This window comes from Ranitomeya variabilis, chromosome 2 (genome assembly GCF_051348905.1).
Source record: "Ranitomeya variabilis isolate aRanVar5 chromosome 2, aRanVar5.hap1, whole genome shotgun sequence".
NCBI classification, from domain to species: Eukaryota; Metazoa; Chordata; class Amphibia; order Anura; family Dendrobatidae; genus Ranitomeya; species Ranitomeya variabilis.
In genome coordinates, this window is record NC_135233.1 from 575865987 (window position 1) to 575882216 (window position 16230).

At 45.9% G+C, this 16230-nt stretch overlaps 2 protein-coding genes across 6 annotated transcripts in view; one reads left to right on the top strand and one right to left on the bottom strand.

Annotated features, from left to right (window-relative positions):
- The window catches only part of LOC143807080 (hydroxysteroid dehydrogenase-like protein 1), a 153565-nt gene extending 145664 nt beyond the window's left edge, over positions 1-7901 (bottom strand). For all 3 annotated transcript variants that reach the window (XM_077288282.1, XM_077288284.1, XM_077288283.1), the window contains exon 1: positions 7770-7901. The gene's annotated coding sequence lies outside the window, so the exon portion shown is untranslated. The remainder of the gene's footprint in view (positions 1-7769) is intronic.
- DNAAF1 (dynein axonemal assembly factor 1) overlaps positions 7860-16230 on the top strand; it is a 62323-nt gene continuing 53952 nt past the window's right edge. Inside the window, exons 1-3 of one of the 3 annotated variants that reach the window (XM_077288277.1) lie at positions 7860-8194; positions 9644-9719; positions 14743-14834. In XM_077288277.1, the coding sequence (XP_077144392.1) occupies positions 8053-8194; positions 9644-9719; positions 14743-14834 (310 nt within the window). In that variant the 5' untranslated portion in view covers positions 7860-8052. Of the gene's footprint in view, positions 8195-8439; positions 8552-9643; positions 9720-14742; positions 14835-16230 lie in introns of those variants that run through there. The other 2 variants (XM_077288279.1, XM_077288280.1) reach the window with 2 other exon arrangements.

Below are 16230 nucleotides of genomic sequence, written 5' to 3' on the forward strand. Positions count from 1 at the left end.
GTTTTTTTCCCACGTCTTCCCACTCTTCCATTATCATAGCTGTTATGTGGTTATTGACCGGAAAAACTCTATTTCTGCGAGTTCTTAGGCCCCTGAACATTTCGTCTTGAACCGATAGTGGCTCTGACGAGTCCTCTATCTTCATGGTGCTCCTAACCGCTTTCAGCAGGACATCCGTATTTTCGGACGAAAACAGGTATCTCTTCCGTTCTTCTGGAAACACCGCTGATGGACCCTGTTCCTCTGAGCCCGGATCGGAATACCCCGAGACCTCTCCTTCCTCGGAACTTAGGTCCATGTCCCATCTGGGCCTTTTGGGTCGCGGGGACTGGGGTGGCACCATTGTAGACACCGTAGCTTGGACTTTGTCTCGAATCATGGTTTTTATATTATCTAATAACGAAGCCTGTTCGTCTTTTAGAAGTTTAGCGATGCATTTTTCGCATAACTTCTTATTATAGCCATCTGGGAGCTTGGTGGTGCATAACGGACATCTGATGGTCCTTTTCTTTACAGTTGACCTTTCAGGAATGTCCTTATCCTGTAAATGTAAAGGGGAGCCCTGTAGCTAAGGATCTAGGGTACTGTAATGTCTCCCATACTACGTACTACTCACATGGTCCGTGGGTGGCTCTAAAGGATTGGACGTCTGGAAGACTAGCACCTTCCATCTTAGGCTACTTTCACACTAGCGTCGGGCTCGGCCCGTCGCGGTGCGTCGGGCCGAGGTTCCCGACGCTAGCATTGTCTCCGCCGCACAACGGGGGCAGCGGATGCATTTTTCCAGCGCATCCGCTGCCCCATTGTGAGGTGCGGGGAAGTGCGGGGAGGTGGGGGCGGAATTCCGGCCGCGCATGCGCGGTCGGAAAAAGCGGACCGTCGGGAGCAAAAAACGTTACATGTAACGTTTTTTGCTCCCGACGGTCCACCACAGCACGGCGCAACCGTCGCACGACGGTTGCGACGTGTGTCATTGCTTCGCAAATGCGTCGCTAATGTTAGTCAATGCAGAAAAAACGCATCCTGCAAGCACTTTTGAAGGATGCGTTTTTTCGGCAAAACGACGCATTGCGACGTAATGCAGTTAACGCCAGTGTGAAAGTAGCCTTACTGAGTAAAGTGTGCTGTCAGTTGTCCGTCATTAAGTAGTCAGTCTTACCCAGCTTCAAGACATCTGATTCGTCCTCCTTCCGAGCTCAGCTGCTGGTCTCCACGGTGATTACAGTTCCCCAGCTGTACTGCACATGCGTCATCCGGAACGCACGCCGACCAGCTTGGGACCAAGATCCTGGCGCAAAATCCAGTTCTGTTCCAGTCTGTTTCCTCCCCCAGCCTCCCGGCGCCCCGGAAATGCATCGGCGCCACCGACCCCAGGAATCCGGCCACGCCCCCCGGAAGTCACCTCCGACCGGAGCGCCGGACCGGAAGTCCGGGGAACGACGCCAGCACCGGCCGCACGTGGAGCCGAGGGAGCGCCGGACACCGCAGCAGCAGCTGCTGTCTCAGAGCCCCTTTTGTGAGGGGATGAGGCAGCCCGTGGGAGCACCCAGCTCTATCTAGTCGCGGAGGGACCTCCGTCGGTGTCCTGCAACTTGGGGAGTCTCCAGACTCTCGCGGCCAGAGCCCCCTCCAGGAGGATGGGACCGCACTCAGGAGCTCCTGCTCAACCGAGACCTGACTTCAGTTAACCCTGATCTTCCAGAGATCTCTCTCCTGCGTCTGTCCCTGATAAGGACAGGAAAAACACTGAAGGGTGGAGGTGGGGAGGGGCTATTTAACCTCTTCTGTGTTCCTGTCCCTATCAAGGATATGAAGAGCAACCTCCTTGTGGTGCTGTCATGAGGGACGACCTGGAAAGATCATTTTTGTGAAAAAATATGATTTTTTTATTTTTAGGCTCTACATTATACATTTCTGTGAAGCACTTGGGGGTTCAAAGTGCTCACCACACATCTAGATAAGTTCTTTAGAGGGTCTACTTTCTAAAATGGTGTCCCTTGTGGGGGGGTTTCAAGGTTTAGGCACATCAGGGGATCTCCAAATGCGACATGGTGTCCGGTCTCCATTCCAGCCAATTCTACATTGGAAAGTCAAATGGCGCTCCTTTCCTTCCGAGCTCTGCTATGCGCCCAAACAGTGGTTTACCCCCACATATGGGGTATCAGCGTACTCAGGACAAATTGGACAACAACTTTTGCAGTCCAATTTCTCCTGTTACCCTTGGTAAAATAAAACAAATTGGATCTGAATTAAATTTGTTGTGAAAAAAGTTAAATGTTCATTTTTTTTTTTTTTTTTTAAACATTACAAAAATTCCTGTGAAGCACCTGATGGGTAATAAACTTCTTGAATGTGGTTTTGAGCACCTTGAGGGATGCAGTTTTTTGAAAGGTGTTACTTTTGGTTATTTTCTGTCATGCAGACCCCCCAAAGTGACTTCAAATGTGATGTAGTCACTAAAAAAAAAAAAAATGGTGTTGTAAAAATGAGAAATCGCTGGTCAACTTTTAACCCTTAACTCCCTAACAAAAAAAATGTTGGTTCCGAAATTGTGCTGATGAAGACATGTGGGAAATGTTACTTATTATTTTGTGTGACATATCTCTGTGATTTCAGAGCATAAAAATTCAAAGTTGGAAACTTGCGAAATTTTCGCCAAATTTACGTTTGTTTTTTTTTAACAAATAAACGCAAATCATATCAAAGAAATTTTACCACTATCATGAAACACAATATGTCACGAGAAAACAATGTAAGAATCATCAGGATCCGTTGAAGCGTTCCAGAGTTATAACCTCATAAAAGGGACAGTGGTCAGAATTGTAAAAATTGGCCTGGTCATTAACACCCTTGGGGGTGTGAAGGAAGCCCCTGTTCCTCCCACGTCACCAATCCGTGACGTCACTACACAGGCACAGCTCTCCGGCGCCCCCTTTGTCTCTCAGGTCAGTAAGGGAACTGCACCTAGAGCAAATGGCCGCCGGGGAGACTGCCCTGTTACCGACACTGGGTATTCTAGGATTCGCAATCAGAGTAAAAGGATCAGCCCAAAATTAATTTATGATTTAATTGCCTTAAGGGCGCACTAGGTAATTACAAGAAATATACAATCACAATATATCAAGAGTTACAGTCAGAGTACAATATAACAACGATACAAGGCTTAAGGTATAAAGCTGGAGGTCACTTTACCAGGTTAGAGGTCGCTTGTGGAAGCCGGGGGGCGCAGCGTTCCGCAGGTCCAAAACTTTAGTTGCCGGGCAGCCCCCAGAAAGCGTGTGCTTGCCCCCCTCTGGCTGGCATGCCCTGTTTCTTAGCTGGTCATCTTCTGTGTCACTCTCCACATGTTCCAGCTCTTAACCCTGCCGTGTCCCTCCCCCTGTAGCTGGGTGGGCTTAGCAATCTCCACCCCTCTGCCTCCCTGCAAGATTTATTCCAATATCTAATAAATGGGATAACTTCTCTCAGGATGATCGGATCAGTACCCGGGCAGTACCAGCGCCTGTGGTTTGTTCTGCCGGTCGGACAGGGATCAAACCTGGACCCATTCGGTCCCCGTGGGAGGCTGGTCTCTGTATCTTGGGTTTCAGACCTCCCACAGTCACAGGAGTCGCACTATTAGAGGCACAATTTCTTTAGGACGAGGGGAATATTTTTTATGAGCCGGTACCTCGGACGATGCGTCCATAATTCATGATTCCATGTTGCAGACGGTTTGACTGGACAGCCATAATAGATGTGTATCCAGTGGCCACTTGACATGCGTGGTTTAATTAAGCCCTTGAGCATTTCTAAGCACTTCCCAGCTCCCTGCTGGGGTGGCTTCCTCAGTGAGCTTTGAAGTACCTTCTGCAATCTACACTGAGCTCAGCCGATTACCATACTAATAGGCACTATGTTTATTAGAAAAGGTGGGGGCCAGGAGCACTCCTCTCTGCAGACCTGTGACCAGGAGACAAAATGGAGTCACGCCAATCTGTGTTAGTATGCCCGTCCAAGATGGCGGCTGTTCCCTCATCACAGGGGGTTAAGGCGTTAATGATAGCATTTTGGTGCAGATACCATCTTTTGATCACCTGTTACTACATTTTAATGCAATGTCGTGGCGAACAAAAAAAAAAAAAAAAAAGCAGAAATTCTGGCATTTTGACTTTTTTTTCGCTACACTATTTAGCAATCAGGTTAATCCTTTTTTATTGATAGATCGGGCGATTCTGAACTCAGCGACACCAAGTATGTGTAGGTTTGATTTTATTGTGTTATTTGGAATGGGGCAAAAGGGGGTGATTTGAACTTTTATATAATTTTAAAAACTTTTTTTTTTTGGCATGCTTCAATAGTCTCCATGGGAGACTAGAAGTTGCCATAGCCCGATCGGCTTTGCTACATACAGGCGATGAAGAGATCACATCTATATAGCAGATTTACTCACTTGCTATGAGCGCCGACCACTGGGTGTTGCTCACAGCAAGCCGTCACTGACAACCATAGAGGTCTCCAGATGACCTCTGGTTGTCATGCCAACACACCGGTGACCCGCGATCACATGATGGGGGTCACCGACGGGTATTTCCGGCGCGATTGCTGGAAGCACTTAATAAATGCCGCTGTCAGCGTTTCCACACGTGGCTATTGCTGGCACATGTCCGCTGTTCAAAACAGCTGACATGCGCCGGGAAATATGTGAGCTAGGTGCCGGAGCCCACTTCAAAGAGAGGGACTCTGACATCTGCGTACTATTACGTCCGATGTCAGAAAGGGGTTAACAATAAAACAACCTAGACATGTTTGGTATCTGTGACCTCGTAATGATCTGTAGAATCATAATGGCAGGTCAGCTTTAGCATTTAATGAACATGGTTAAAAATAAAAAATAGTGTGGGATTGCACTTTTTTTTGCAATTTCACAGCACTTGGATTTTTTTCCGGTTTTCCAGAACACTATATGGCAAAACCAATGAAGTCATTCAAAAACACAACTTGTCCCAGAAAAAAACAAGCCCTCACATGGCCATATTGACGGAAAAAATAAAAAAAGTTATGGCTCTGGGAAAAAGGGGAGGGAAAAACTAAAAGAACAGACAATGGCCCAGGGGTTAAATACACAACCACAAGTCGCAGGTAGTAATGCATATACATTCCTGCATTTTCCATGCGTGTTTTTAAGAGATAAAAACAAAAAAAATTACCGTATTTTCTGGTGTATAAGACGACTGGGCGTATAAGACGAGCCCCAACTTTTCCATATAAAATATGGAATTTGGGATATGCCCGCCGTATAAGACGGGGGTCATCTTATACGCCCAGACATCTTATACGGCGTGTGGTTCCCAGGGTCTGGAGGAGAGGAGACTCTCCTTCCGGCCCTGGGATCCATATTCATGTAACAAATAAAGAATAAAAATATGGATATACTCACCCCTCCGACAAACCCTGGCTGTCACCGCTGCAAGCGTCTGCTTCCGTTCCTAAGAATGCAGAGAGTGAAGGACCTGCGATGACGTCGCGGTCTTGTGATTGGTCGCGTGACCGGTCACCTGACCGCGACGTCATCGAAGGTCCTTCACTCTCTGCATTCTTAGGAACGGAGGCAGACGCTTGCAGCGGTGACAGCCAGGGTTCGTCGGAGGGGTGAGTATATCCATATTTTTTATTTTTATTCTTTATTTTTTACATGAATATGGATCCCAGGGCCTGAAGGAGAGTCTCCTCTCCTTCAGACCCTGGAAACATCCAGGATTGCTCCCTGCACACGCCGTACCCGGCGTATAAGGCTACTTTCACACTAGCGTCGTACTCGGCCCTACGCACTGCGACGTACCGACGCTAGCGTTGTCTGCGCCGCACCACGGGTGCAGCGGATGCTGTTTTCCAACGCATCCGCTGCCCCATTGTGAGGTGCGGGGAGGAGGGGGCGGAGTTCCGGCTGCACATGCGCGGTCGGAAATGGCGGACACGTCGCACAAAAAGTTACATGTAGCGTTTTTTTGTGCCGACGGTCCGCCAAAGCATGACGCATCCGTCGCATGACAGATGCGACGTGTGGCAATCCGTCGCTAATGCAAGTCAATGGGGAAAAAACGCATCCAGCAAGCACTTTTGCAGGATGCGTTTTTTCTCCAAAACGACGCATTGCGACGGAGGCCAAAAAACGCTAGTGTGAAAGTAGCCTAAGATGACCCCCGACTTTTGGGACAATTTTTAGGGGTTAAAAAGTCGTCTTATACGCCGGAAAATACGGTACTTCACTATTTTTTTTTTTTTATTTTTTTTTTAAAGGGCCACTGTCACCCCCTCCAGCCCTTATAAACTAAAAGAGCCACCTTGTGCAGCAGTAATGCTGGATTCTAACAAGGTGGCTCTTTTAGTTTTTGGTGCATGTATTCCCAAAATAAAGCGTTTTATAAGTTCTCCAAAATACCTGTCTTTGGCCAGGGAGGCAGGTCCTCACCCCCCTGCTTGAAACGCCACACTGCAGTCACTCAAATCTTGAGGGGCGCTGCCCCCATCGCGCTGTTTTCGCTTGAAATGCGGCGCCTGCGCTGTGTAGTACTGTCTGGTGCAGGCGCAGTGAGCTCTGGCCGTCTGACGTCACAGCCAGGCTTGCAGACTGCGCCTGTGCGGCTGCCCTGCTTGTGAATCCCAGCCCCGCAGTGTGTTATGCATTATGCAGAGTGCGGGGCTGGGATTCACAAGGTGGGTGGCCGCACTGGCGCAGTCTGCAAGTCTGGCTGTGTCGTCAGACGGCCAGAGCTCACTGCGCCTGCACCAGACAGTACTACACAGCGCAGGCGCCGGATTTCAAGCGAACACAGCGCGGAGGGGGCGGCGCCCAGCGCCCCTGAAGATTTGAGTGACTGCAGTGTGGTGTTTCAAGCAGGGGGGTGAGGACCTGCCTCCCTGGCGAAAGACAGGTATTTTGGAGAATTTATAAAACGCATTATTTTGGGAATACATGCACCAAAAACTAAAAGAGCCACCTTGTTAGAATGTAGCATTACTGCTGCACAAGGTGGCTCTTTTAGTATATAACGGCTGGAGGGGGTGACAGTGGCCCTTTAAGGCTGGTTTCACATTTGCGGTTGTGTCCGCAGCGTTCGTACCGCATAGATCCGCATGCGTTTTGTATTCCTATATTTAACATTAAAAACGCATGCGTTGTTTGTTCGCGTTTTGCCACGTTTGACGACGCATGCGTTTTTTCATCGTTTGCGGCTTGGCGCGGAAATGCAACATGTAGTAATTTTTAGAGGCGTCAATTTGACGCCTGGAAACGCATGCGGTCGATTGCGCAAGGTTTGCGGCAAAAAAATGCATTGCTATCTATATGAACGCATGCGTTTTTTAGCACTTGCGTTCATGAACGCATGCGTTTCACAAGAAAAACATGTGTAGAAGCATGCGTCGTAAAACGCGGCAAAACGCGAACAAAAAAAACGCATGCGTCCCTAATGATATACGAATACAAAACGCATGCGGATATAACGCAACCACAGGAAAAACACATGTAAACGCGTACAAACGCGGCGTTTTTTTAACCGCATGCGTCAACACATGCGTCAAAAAAAACGCTGCGTTTACATGCATTTTTTCCACCACTTGCGGATGCGTTTTAAACGCTAATGTGAAAGTAGCCTAAGTCTTTACTATAATAAACTATAGAAACAGCCATTTTACACCACAGGGAGCCACGTTACTCCACAGGTAACCGTATCACAGGATGTCTCCGTACGTCCCTTGTTACTTTTTCTCACAAAACCCTACGTTACCTCAGCGTCAGCGAAGGTAGTAAGGAGAATGAGCGGGAAAACTCGGGAGTAACGTCACATACGGTGAGCGGACTCTTCAGCCGTCGCTTTCTCCCGCGCAGGCGCAGTGGTAACTAAGGAGCCGTCGCTAAGGAAGGATCTGTGGGCGCGCAGCGGCTGATGGGAACAGCTGACGCTAGTTGCCTGGTAACGCTAGACGCGCTGACATTGGGAGAAACGTCTGTTAGTACTTACACCTGTTTGCACGGACATTTGCCGTTTTTGGAGGGGACGGGTGAGTAAAATGCTGCCAAAAACAGAACGGTGTCATGAAGCAGAGCAGCGAATGGAAGACGTAAGGAAGCAAGAAAGCAGTGAGAACAAGGAGAATGTGGACAGCTGTAAGGGCCCACGAGTGACAGAGGCAGGAGACAAGAGGCTGCTGGGTAGGTTACAGTGTTATCCACAGCTGCCAATCACATCATTGCTTTCGTTTTCAAGAATGAAAGCTGGATTTTGATTGGTTGTTGCATCAACACTTTTGATTGTTCATTTTTCCATATATGATGGTGGCAAGATGCGGGGTGAGGACAGAGGTTTTGTGACCGCCGTGGGGTCAATGGCAACTTTATTTTATTCCTTTCAGGATAGGTTCAGTGATTTTTAAGCAATATGGAGCCTCAGCCGTAATGTGCAAACATTCATTATGGTCTCCGCTGTCCTACGCCCTGGTTGCATCCCTGCCAGTCGTGTGCAGAGGCCGGGCTCGGGCAGAACGCCTCCTTCCTTCTGGCGTTCGCCAGGTGACTGCCGACACCACAACATTGTCCCCTGCAATAAGGGTGTCCCGGAAACACAGGGAGTGGGCTTACGGAGGAGCCAGAATAGCAGTGGCGTCTCTAAAATGGGGGCGTCGGAGGCCTAAACTGAGGCAGGAAAAAGCACCACGCAAAACGGAAACATTCATCTGACTCACTTAACCCTATTAAATTGCCTGCAGGAGAGACTGTAACTATTTTATCTGTCCTCGTCGCTGATTTATGACCACAGACCAAAAAATGAATGAGCAGGAGATGAAAGACAGTAAAAGTCATAAAGTGCTAAATTGTTAATGATGTCGAATTGAAAAAAAATGTTTTTATTCCCAATGACATATATTTAAGTTAAAAAAAAAAACCTTTAAAGACCAACATTATGCCTTTTGTATGGTGATAATTAAGAAGTTGTAATCTGGCTTTTATTAAAGAACACTAGTGGACACCCCCTTAATATTGGCCCTTGTATACTTGCCATCCGGATTGCTCCCGGTCCTATGTCCACTGGAGATTTCCAGACATAATCCTTGTCATGTGGCCTTTACAACCAGGATATGTTGATAGTGTCCCGTTTCTGCCTCCATTTACTAATCCGAGACTGTGTTTCTTCCTGTCAGTTCTAAATGTGAAGGCTGCAGCCAGACAGCAGTTGCTGATTAGCTGCAGTGGTCACATGACATTGTTTATATCAGGAGACCAGCGGGGCACACAGGGCTGGTTCAGCAAGTAAAGTATAGATTTTATTTATGCAGCATCGTGGGGCCATTATTAAAGAATTGTCTAGCAGTGGGCATCTCCTTTAAGTATGGACATGTGACCGCTGCAGACAGTCACTGGCTGCAGAGGCGATGCATTGGTCACCTCTGCAGCCAGTGACTGACTGGATGCACAGAGATCAGAGGGGAAAGCAGGCAGCGAACGAAGAGGAGCAGAGAGGTGAGCATACATTATTTTCTAGCATTCTTGGCCATTTAAAAGTTGGGGGAAAAACCCTTTTCTGTGATAGATATAACACTCGCTTATGTGACGATATCTGCACATTTTTCTTTCTCTAAAAGCTGTTACATTTTTTTCTCTTAGTTGACTGTGCAAAAACTGGTGAACACAAGGAAGAGATAAGATCATCAACTACAAAGGAGAAAGACAGTGGCAGCAGGTAATTATGTACACCCTGACATCAGGGGCTTTATTAAGGCTATGTGCACACGTCAGGATTTTGTCAGGATTTTGTCAGGCTTTTTCATCAGGTTTTGTAGCCAAAACCAGGAGTGGGTGATAAATGCAGAAGTGGTGCATATGTTTCTATTATACTTTTCCTCTAATTGTTCCACTCCTGGTTTTGGCTACAAATCCTGACAAAATCCTGACAAAATCCTGACAAAATCCTGACAAAATCCTGACAAAATCCTGACAAAATCCTGACAAAATCCTGACGTGTGCACATAGCCTCAAGATCTATGGGAATGAGGCAACTTCCATCACCACCAATGGTTCAGATGCTACAAACACACACACATTTGTAATATACAGTTAGGTCCAGAAATATTTGCACAGTAACCCAAGTTTGGGCATTTTAGTTGTTTAACAAAACGTATTCAAGATACAGTTGTATAATTAATATCGGTTTAAAGTGCAGACACTCAGCCTTACGGCTCCTACTCATTTGCGAGAAAAACGGATGCGTGCAATCCGAGAAAAAAATCGGATTGCACTCTGACCAATGTTATTCAATGGGTTACATCTCCTCTGCGATTTTTATTTTTCTCAGCTGAAATCGGACTGAGAAATAAATTGCTGAATGCTGCAATTTGCTGCGTATCTCAGACGAGACTCGCCAATGCAAGTCTATGGGTGCGAGAAAATAATCGCACATCACTCGGATCATTCGAGTGCTGTCCTATTTTTACGCACCGCTGTCATTTTCTTTTCTACATTTCTGGGGGGGGAGGGGGGTTTCAGTCAAGATGGGGTGCAGAGTGTACATTTAATGAGAAAAAAAATTAACTTTTTTGAATTTACCAAATGGCTGCAACACACACACACACGCACACGCACACACACATATATATATATATATATATATATATATATTTGTTACATAGATACATAGAAGAAAAGCCGGTAATTCATCTGCCTTATTCTGTAAAATTACTGCAGGAGCCAACTGGATAGAAGGGATGGATTCCATACAGTAAAGACAAATGGAATAGGTAGATATAAGGATGTCAGTGACAAATACAATTAGTACAGTGTGTGTGCAAATTACTGGACATGTATTTAATTAATAAAAGATTATTTTTTGGAAAAAAAATAGTGTAGGCTCCCGCGCAATTTTCGTAACCAGCAGAGGGAAAGCCGACAGCTGGGGGCAGATGTTTATAGCCTGGGAAGGGGGTAATACCCATGGAGCTTCCCAGGCTATTAATATCAGCTCACAGCTGTATACTTAGCCTTTACTTATAGCCTAGGAAGGGGCCATGGATACTATCTCACCCCCCCTTCCAGGCTAAAAGCATCAGCTCTCAGCCGCCTCATAAAAGGCTGGCATTTAGCTTCGCTCTTCCCACTTGCCCTGTAGCAGTGGCATGGGGTAATAGATGGGGGGGTTGATATCACTGTCAGGTAACATCAAGCCCCGAGGTTAGTAATGGAGAGGCGTCAATAAGACACCCCAGTTACTAACCCCATAGTCACATTGTGTAAAAACACACACACCAATAATAAAGTCCTTTAATTGAAAAATGACACAGACTCCTTTAATATTCTTAATTAACCCCTTCCCGATATGCCCCGTACTAGTACGGCGCATGTCGGGTCCCCTGCTTTGATGTGGGCTCCGGCGGTGAGCCCACATCAAAGTCGCGACATGTCAGCTGTTTTGTACAGCTGACATGTGTGCGCAATAGCGGCGGGTGAAATCGCGATTCACCCGCCGCTATTAACCTGTTAAATGCCGCTGTCAAACGCTGACAGCGGCATTGAACCGGCGCTTCCGGCCGCGCGGCCGGAAATTAGCACATGATCGGGGGTCAGCGATGCATCAGAATGGTAACCATAGAGGTCCTTGAGACCTCTATGGTTACTGATCCCGGATAGCTGTGAGCGCCACCCTGTGGTCGGCGTTTATAGCAAGCCTGCATTTCAGCTACATAGCAGCGATCTGATGATTGCTGCTATGTAGCACAGCCGATCAGGCTATGCCAGCTTCTAGCTTGCATGGAGGCTATTGAAGCATGGCAAAAGTAAAAAAAAAAATGTTTTTAAAAATATGAAAAAAATAAAAAATATCAAAAAAGTTAAAATCACCCCCCTTTCGCCCCATCCAAAATAAAACAATAAAAAAAAAATCAAACCTACACATATTTGGTATCGCCGCGTTCAGAATCGCACGATCTATCAATAAAAAAAGCATTAACCTGATCGCGAAACCCGACTCGATCCTAAAAAAGTAAAAGTCGCTCAACTCTAGCCATGACCAATCAACGACGGGCACAGTCCGGCTGAAAAATGGCCGCTCCTTCCTCCCCGCATTCAGTGCCCGCTTCGTACTCCCCTCCAGTCTGCCCTCACACAGGGTTAATGGCAGCGGTAACGGACCGCGTTATGCCGCGGTGTAATGCACTCCGTTACCGCTGCTATTAACCCTGTGTGACCAACTTTTTACTATTCATGCTGCCTAGACGTTTACAGAATACAGCAATGTTGGATGATCGTAACATCCTTTCCATGGTGAAGAAACCCCTTTACAACATCCACCCAAGTAAAGGACACTCTCCAGGAAGTAGGTGTTTAAGTATATAAGTCTATCATAAAGGGAATGCTTCAAGAGAACAAATACAGAGGATTCACCACATGGCACAAACCATTAATCAGCCTTAAAAATAGAATAGCCAAATTAGACGTTGCCAAAAAAACATCTAAAGAAGCCAGTCAGTTCTGGAAAAGCATTCTTTGGACGAATGAAATTGAAATCAACCTGTACCAGAATGATGAGAAGAAGAAAAGAAGAAAGTATATTTTCTAACTGGGCCGCTGTGACCAGTCGGGTACCGCAGGGTTCCGTGTTGGGACCTATTCTCTTCAACATATTTATTAACGATCTGGTAGAAGGTTTACACAGTAAAATATATAATTTGCAGATGATACAAAACTATGTAAAGCAGTCAATACAAGAGAAGATAGTATTCTGCTACAGATGGATCTGGATAAGTTGGAAACTTGAGATGTGGCAGATGCGGTTTAACAATGTAAGGTTATACACATGGGAAGGAGGAATCAATATCACCATTACAAACTGAACGGGAAACCACTGGGTAAATCTGGCATGGAGAAAGTTTGGGGGATCCTAATTAATGATAAACTTACCTGGAGCAGCCAGTGCCAGGCCGCTGCTGCCACGGCAAACAGGATCATGGGATGCATTAAAAGAGGTCTGGATACTCATGGTGAGAACATTATACTGCCTCTGCACAAATCCCTGGTTAGACCACACATGGAGTCCTGTGTACAGTTTTGGGCACCGATGCTCAGGAAGGATATAATGGAACTAGAGTGAGTACAAAGGAGGGCAACAATTCATAAAGGGGATGTGGGAACTACAATAACCAGAGAGATTAGCAAAATTAGGATTATTTAGTCTAGAAAAAAGACAACTCAGGGGCGATCTAATAACCATGTTTAATTATATAAGGGGACAATACAAATATCTCTCCGAGTATCTGTTTATACCAAGGAACGTGAAGGTCACAAGGAGGCATTCTCTGCGTCTGGAGGAGAGAAGGTTTTTCCACCAACATAGAAGAGCATTCTTTACTGTTAGGGCATTGAGAATCTGGAATTCCTTGCCTGAGGAGGTGGTGATGGCGAACTCAGTCGATGGGTTCAATAAAGGCCTAGATGTCTTCTTGGAGCATAACAATATTGTATCTTACAGTTATTAGGTTCTTTAGAAGGACGTAGATCTGGGGATTTATTCTGACGGAATATAGGCTGAACTGGATGGACAAATGTCTTTTTCCGGCCTTGCTAACTATGTTACTATGTTAAAGTATGGAGAAGGCTTAGGGCGGCTCATGATCCAAAGCACATAGTCATGCTCCTGGATTTGATCCCTTGAGTTTGTGTTCTGTGCTCAGATTATCTTTCTGCCAAGCCAGCGGAGGCACACCTTTTCTCTGGGTGTTTGGGTTCTGCTTTTCTGGCTGCAGTCTGCTTATCTTTACACAGGTGTTTTCAATTGTGCCTTTTGGGTTCAGCTTTATATTTTGTCCCTCTGCTGGCATTTCCTTCTGGTGATGAATTCATTTGGATGCTCTGACATTCTATTGATGTTTGGATCCAGTCTGTGAGATTCCAGCTAAGATTTTTTTTGCTTTTCTGTTTCTTTGCTATACTTTGCACCTATCTTCTGTTTTTCATTAGGAAGTAGGCAGTATATTTGTTAACAATACTTGCTTTATTCTTAGTTTAGTATTTCATTATTTAGTTTACTCACTTTGGGATCTTTCCTTTGTTCAGCGCACTTCTGTTCTTGTACGCAAATCACACTCTTCTGTGCCCCTCCGATTCTTTAGGAGGAGCATGAAGCAACTCCTCTGCCTTCCAGGCAGTTTAGGCCATCTCATAGTCTGTGGTTAGATCTTTCTCTGCACCCGCAGGCACCACGAGGGACTGCGGAGAGTGGATATCTAGTCTGTAGTAGTTTTAGTGTAACACCTATTTTTCCGAATGAGTTGCTACACAGGCATATATTATGGCTGGCTAATTGAATGAAGAGCCACAGATGCTGTCAGGTAAAAGTCGGTTCTCCGGGCTTTTGTCCAGTGGCAACAGATTACTGTCATGGCTGATGGATCGGGTCCTGTGAAATGATTCGCACGAGCGCTAGTGAACTTACACTTTTGCTCCATCAGGAGGCTGTGCTGCAGATTGTGTGTTTGGCATGATTTTCTAGTACCGTAATTTAATTCATATCAGAGGCCTCCCAACAGTAAGTTCTCTGAGTTAGTGACTTGTTATAAGGTGCTCCCTCAGCTGATCTGAGCTCATGTTTATGAAGGACAGGCGGTAAAACATACGATTGCCACTGTGAGTGAGTGATCGGCGGACAGCAATGATATGTGCAGCTTTAGTTCTACAGACTTGGCTTCTTATTTTCTCATCCTTTTTGTCTTTTTTAGGTTAACCAAAAAGTACCTGAGAGAACTGTGCAAGCAACATAAACTGTATACCACCCCGTATCTCAATGACACGTTGTACTTACACTATAAAGGTGGGTAAAACGACAAGAACATTGCTAAATCCATTCACAGTCTTAATTGGTTCTTATGGCTCATTCAGACAAGCGTATCAATCAGACATGTGCTGTATTCAGCCGGGCAGCGCACTGACCCTTGTCAGTCAACAGTACTATTCAAATGACAGATTTTCCTCATGGAGAAATAAAAAACATGAGGCACTCCCTGTGTAACATCGTGGACAACAGATGAAGGCAAGTCGGAGGGTTGAGCTCTCACCTGATCACGTTGTAGATGGCCTCAGGAAGGAGTAGGTCCTACTCCGAAACTCGTGGCAATAAATTGTATGTTTTTTATACTTACCGCTTTTAGTAACCTTTACCAGCGGGAGGGCCCGGGGTCCACCGCACTCCTCTTTACTTGATTTTCCTCACGGTCACTGTATGTACTACTTTGGTCTGATTTGTAGACCAGATTAGTGCTTGTCAATAGCATGCAGCTCCTGCCCTCATCTGATATTCTGATGAGCACACTCGAAGCCAGTCACATCCACCATTTTTTACCCAATTTTTGCACGGTTGTCTGTCCCTGGCCTTTGGATTATTCCTTGGAACCTAAGCCTAATCCATATTGTAAAGACTAGATATAAGGCAGTGTAGTCGTTAGCACTCAGATGGTCTCCCAAGACTCGCCATTGAGCTCAAAGTACAATCTCAATCTTTGGGTACCTGCAGGCGAGCGTATAAGCCATTTGTGTGCTATCTGATTTTTAATCGTCCAACTTCGGATGAGACTCATCCATTCAAGTTTATGTCATACTATGCATTTTAATTTGCCAGAGGAGCATGCATGGCTTCTAAGTCTCCTCAATCTGACATGCCAGGCTTGGCTTGTCACTCTCCACATGGAGAAACATTACCCCATAAAGCCCAGACTCGCCTAAAGACGGATCTCATACTTTGCACTGATGATGGGCGGCACCCCAAAACACTGTCTGCAAACTGAGATTCTGGTTTGGCTTTTATCCTAAGTCATATTGCAAAGCTCTTTAAAGAGTCAATATTGACTTTTAGGATTGCCGCTTCCAATACGTGGTGCTAGAGTTCTTGTCCTCTTCCTCTCTGAAGAGACAATTTGCATATTTAATTTCCCAGAGGAGTATGCATAGTTTTAATGTCTCCTCACTCTGACATGCCAGGCTTGGGTTGTCACCACAATGAGGAACGTTAATAAGAATAAAATGAGATCACCCAAGGAACCATCAGAGTGGCATTCGATTTTTATAGATGAATTTCGTTTATAAACCTAGTGAACTGTATGTGATCATTTACAGGTATTAACCCCTTTCTGACATTAGACGTACTATCCCGTCGAGGTGGGGTGGGCCCGTATCCCCACCGACGGGATAGTACGTAATAGCGATCGCGGCCG